Source organism: Bos javanicus, chromosome 5 (assembly GCF_032452875.1).
Source record: "Bos javanicus breed banteng chromosome 5, ARS-OSU_banteng_1.0, whole genome shotgun sequence".
Classification (NCBI taxonomy): domain Eukaryota; kingdom Metazoa; phylum Chordata; class Mammalia; order Artiodactyla; family Bovidae; genus Bos; species Bos javanicus.
The window spans coordinates 59,806,778-59,812,165 of NC_083872.1; the positions used below are offsets into that span (position 1 = coordinate 59,806,778).

The 5,388-nt window shown below is 38.9% G+C and overlaps 1 protein-coding gene across 1 annotated transcript; it reads left to right on the plus strand.

The window, feature by feature from the left end:
• Positions 1-3,470: 3,470 nt before the first annotated feature.
• Positions 3,471-4,433, plus strand: LOC133248728 (olfactory receptor 10C1-like). Its single transcript, XM_061419054.1, has one exon. It carries the CDS (start codon positions 3,471-3,473, stop codon positions 4,431-4,433), a length of 963 nt encoding a protein of 320 aa, XP_061275038.1.
• The last annotated feature ends 955 nt before the right edge of the window (positions 4,434-5,388 follow it).

Sequence of the window (5,388 nt, forward strand, 5' to 3'; positions counted from 1 at the left end):
CCCATAAATAATCAGGTCCTAATTTCAGGACACTGATGGTCTGAATCTACAAGGTATATTAGTACATTCTAGACTAAATAGGAATATACCTAGAAAGGAATATACCTAGACATTTTAAACACAGATATTAAATATCACTGTCCAAGTAGAAGCTGAGCAATTATATTGGTATTCTGTGCCTGAAAAACATGAATGTATGTTCTCTCCTGGTGTGAAGTGAGAATGATTATACATGGGACACTGTGATAACCATAGATAAGAGGACATTCACTACAGGAGACTGACCAAAGGGTCACAGGCACAACCTGTTCAATAGCAGAAACTCTCCCTGCCAAAGCTGACCCTTAGTTGTCTCTGCACACATAACAAATGCTTCAATGTGTGTGGGTGCATGTGGACCTGCACGTGCACTCACACACACAAACACAGACCAATTCAACAGCTGCCCATCATCACACAGCATCTGATCTCTTCTATTGTTTTGACTGCATATTAAAACACCTTAGTGTTCAAGATACACAGGTAACAACAATTTCTTAAAAATTTTTATTCAGAACAATAAATACTTCCCAATATTACATTAAAAAAAAAAAAAAAACACTCAGCAAAACCACTTAGAGAAGAATTTGCTGTTACTATTTATTATCTAACTATGCAAAACCCCATGCTTATGCCTGAAGTAGTTTCTGGATATTCTGAATCACCAATTCTCCTGGATTCCAGAAGAAAGCTGAATTCCCAGAAAAGCAGAAATCTCTTTCCCAAACTTGTGTGCCATTTTAATGCTTGAGTTTCAAAGCAGCTCCTCCCATAGTTCACACTTTAAAAGACTAATTTCCACACACATCACAAGAGATATATCAGTACTAAAGGTTGGTTTGGAAGAATGTGAGAGACTCGAAAACAGCATCTCAAATAATGCTCTATTGTATAATATATAGAAGGAAAAAATGTGTTCAGAACTTTAGTTTAAGTAACAGAAAGTTGTGAATACCAATGAGATGCTCTCAGTATATGCCTGCTTCTTGGAGACGTGCCCAGCAGCATTCCCTTGTGTTAAGACTACGTGACGTCACTTTCAAGGTTCAAACTTATTTTAAATACCAGAAATCTTTATAAATCACAGTCTCGACAGATCATCAAAATGATAAAACCTGATATCACATTTATCACTGTATTCTCTTAAGGTATAAAAGCATTTTTTAAATCATGTGATAAAATTGATAACGTATTCATTGCAAGTATTTATTTGTTTTAAACATCTGACATGCATGGAGTGGAAATTGCTTTGCTTGTTTATCCATTTCAGAATAGACCAAAGGTGAAGGAAGGAGGCTCTTTAAATTCTAAAGAAGACAGCAAATGAGTCAATAATAGTTGGGTTACTAAAAAGTTAGGAGGACTTGCCTGGTGGCTCAGATCTGCCTGAAGAAATCTGCCTGAAGTGCACGAGACCCAGGTTCAATCCCTCAGATTGGAGAATTGCTTGGAGAATTCTTGGACAGAAGATAGAGCCTGTCTGTATTCTTGCTTGGAGAATTCCGTGGACAGAGGAGCCTGGCAAGCTACAGTTCATGTGGTCACAGAGTCAGACATAACTAAGCAATTAGCACGCACACACACACACTCAAACACACACACTCACACACACACACACACGATTTAGAACTTCCCCCAGCCACCTCCATGTACCTACCTGTAAGTATGACAGAGAGAGGAGGATGCAAGGCCAGTAGAAACATTGCACTGGCATCCCTGATAGCTCAGTTAGTAAAGAATCCACCTGCAATGCAGTAGACCCCAGTTCAATTCCTGGGTTAGGAAGATCCCTTGGAGAAGGGAGAGGCTATACACTCCAGTATTCTGGCATGGAGAATTCCATGGACTGTATAGTCAATGGGTTTACAAAGAGTAGGCCAAGACTGAATAACTTTCACTTTCACACTTTTCACTACAAAACTGGGGCTCTGAAGTAGATTTTCCTTCTATATCTCACACAATATGGGAAAGGAGGGCTATAAGCATATCAAATTATAATGAGGGTGTTGAGGGTACTTCAAAGAGAATTACTGCAAAATTTTGAATGTCTGTTAAATACTATCCGTTGGTCTACAGAGTCTACTTTGTGCTGGTTCTATTGATATCAAAAAAGACATGAGCAGTCACTGTGCATCTGAGAAACTTAAAGAAAATTACTATGGAAAATAGCCATACAATTCAATAACTGAAGTGCAAGGTGTAAATCCATTAGAAATACTGGGATTTACCCATCGAAATTTAAGTGAGGTAACTAACAGCAATAAACTGTATCTGGGAAATGTATTCCAGTAATGAAAACCAAATTTACATTGAATGTTTGTCATTGTTTTTTAACAAATTCCTCTTGAGACAAATTAAACTGTGCAGTGGATGCAATCCCTATGGTCTCTAGTCAGAGTAGAAATATGGCCTGTTTTATAACCATGTTATAATTGGGAATTGTCAGAAGTCTAGAAGACTGACAAGGAAACGGAAGTTTTTCTTGTGGTTCTTGGTATGTTCTCCCACTTAAAATTTTTGTACAATTACATTGAGAATATAGAAAGGACATTCTGGTGGTTTTGATTTCCATGGATTTTAGTTACCAAGTTATGATTTTATCATATTAAAATAAAATGATTAAATATGTAAGAAAATGAATAGGTAGATGCCTAGAAATATTCACCCTTTCAAACGCTTAGTGTAAATTTAAGGGAAAATTATAGAATTCAGAAGACCAGAACATAGTACCTTTGCAATTTACTCTCTACACTTATCTTTTATGTGACTCCTTTACACTCCATGGTAAAGATTTTCCCTGCGATGTCGAAGACCTGGGTACAATCTCTGGATAAGGAAGATATCCTAAGAACAGAATGGCAACTCACTCCAGTATTCTTGCCTGGAGATTTCCAAAAATAGAGGAATTTGGTGGTCTACAGTCGATGGGGTCACAAAGAGTCCAAAACAACTGAAGTGGCTAACACTTTTATAATTAGAAAGCTTTCATATATATCACACACTTAACAGTCTGTGTATATGATTAGAATAACAACAAGGTAAAAAGAAATCATGAGAGGATGTAATTTAAAGGCGCTGTTTTCTCTAAACTTCTATGAAATTCCAGAACTCAAAATCGGGAATAAATACTGGATCAATTATGCTGGGTGCATGCATACATGCTAAGTCGCTTCAATATGTCTGACTCTGCAATCGTATGGACTGGAGCCCACTAGGGTCCTCTGTCCATGGATTTCTCCAGCAAAAATACTAGAGTGACTGCCATCTCCTTCTCCAAGGGTTTTTCTTAACCATTTCAAAACTTTTAGCAAAGGAATACATGTGTCTAGGTCTCATATCAGACCACTGACCCTAGAAAGTTCTACAGAGACCTATGCTAGGTGACCGGATGCTTTTAGGTGTTACTTCTGCACCCTCTGCTCTCTCCACAGATGTCTAGCTCTGAGCCTATAATGAGTGGAAACCAGTCCCTCTGCACCCACTTCACATTTGTAGCATTTTCCTCTCTAGCAGAGTTACAACCTGTGCTCTTCTTTGTGTTCTTAACCATATACTTGTTTACCATGGGAGGAAATCTTCTCATCATTGGCTTGATCTGGGGCACCCCTTCCTTGCACACTCCCATGTATTTCTTCCTGGTTAACCTCTCCTTTCTGGAGATGTGCTATATCACTAGTGTGGTGCCTCAGATGCTGGTGCACTTGCTTGTGGAGACCAAGATCATAAGCGTGGCACGCTGTGCAGCTCAGATGTATGTATTTAGCATCTTGGGACTGACAGAATGCTGCCTGCTAGCAGCCATGGCTTATGACCGCTTTGTAGCTATTTGCCACCCTCTGCATTACTCTCTCCTGATGGGCCCTGGTGTGTGTTTGAAATTGGCTGCAGCATCTTGGACCACTGGGGTCATGGTAGAATCAGCCCAGACCACATGGATCTTCACTCTGCCCTTCTGTGGAACAGGAAGGATCCAGCACTTTTTTTGTGACATCATGCCTGTAGTGGAACTAGCTTGTGTTGATACCTCCCACAATGAAATTGTGATGTTTGTTCTCTCCATGCTCTTTATCATGACCCCCTGTCTCCTCATTCTGTGCTCCTATGTGCGCATTCTGGTGACCATCCTGAGAATCCCTTCAGCCACTGGCAGAAGCAAAGCTTTCTCCACTTGCTCATCTCATATCCTGGTTGTTTCTCTCTTCTATGGTACTGCCTTGTTCACTTACCTCCAACCAAAGACAGCACACACTCCAGAAACAGACAAGGCAACTGCACTCATGTACACAGTGGTCACGCCTGCTCTGAATCCAGTTATCTACACCTTGAGGAACAAGGAAGTGAAGGAAGCCTTTCAAAGACTAACACCAAGAAGCACTCTGAGTCTAACGCCATGAGGGACTTATAGGATGGCAGCTAAGTAACGCATTTGCCTGTTTTATGTTTTTCAATGTGTTTAAGCAAAAGAGAAATATGCAGTAGGATCATTAAAATGTATATCATTTGTGCAATCAATTATTCAATCAACAAAAATTCTGAGCAAGTCCTATGTCTTGGACACCACTCGTTTTTCTGACTACCACGGAAATGGCATTAAGGTTAGTGTGTTTCACATCTTTTGAGTAAAGACAATAAAATATTTCTATGGAAAATATTGAAAAATGAAAACAAGGAAATTAATACATTTTTGTGTCAAATATAGGGTGTGCCTTTTAAATGTTTACGTGGAGTATAATCTCCTAATTACTCACCTCTGATACATCTTAATAATGATATGTCTTAAATAATACTTATGAGTGTTGTACATTGTAACTGTTAATACTTATGAGTGATGCTCATTGTTAACGCAACCCTAAGTACTTAACTTGTAAATCCAGTGAAGGTCTCTGATGTTTTATCCAAAACTAGGTTGTTTCTTTGGTCTTATCCACTATTTTTGTTTTTCCATATGAATGAAGTTTTAGAAAAATATATATTATACATTTTCTCAGGCAATGATTAAATATATGATACTGCTTTTTTATTTTATTTATTTTATTTTTTAACTTTACAATATTTATTGGTTTTCCCATATATCAAAATGAATCCACCACAGGTATACATGTGTTCCCCATCCTGAACCCTCCACCCTCTTCCCTCCCCATACCATGCCTCTGGGTCATCCCAGTGCACCAGCCCCAAGCATCCAGTATCGTGCATCAAACCTGGACTGGCGACTCGTTTCATATATGATATTATACATGTTTCAATGCCATTCTCCCAAATCATCCCACCCTCTCTCTCTCCCACAGAGTCCAAAAGACTGTTCTATACATCAGTGAGGAGAAGGCAATGGCATCCCACTTCAGTACT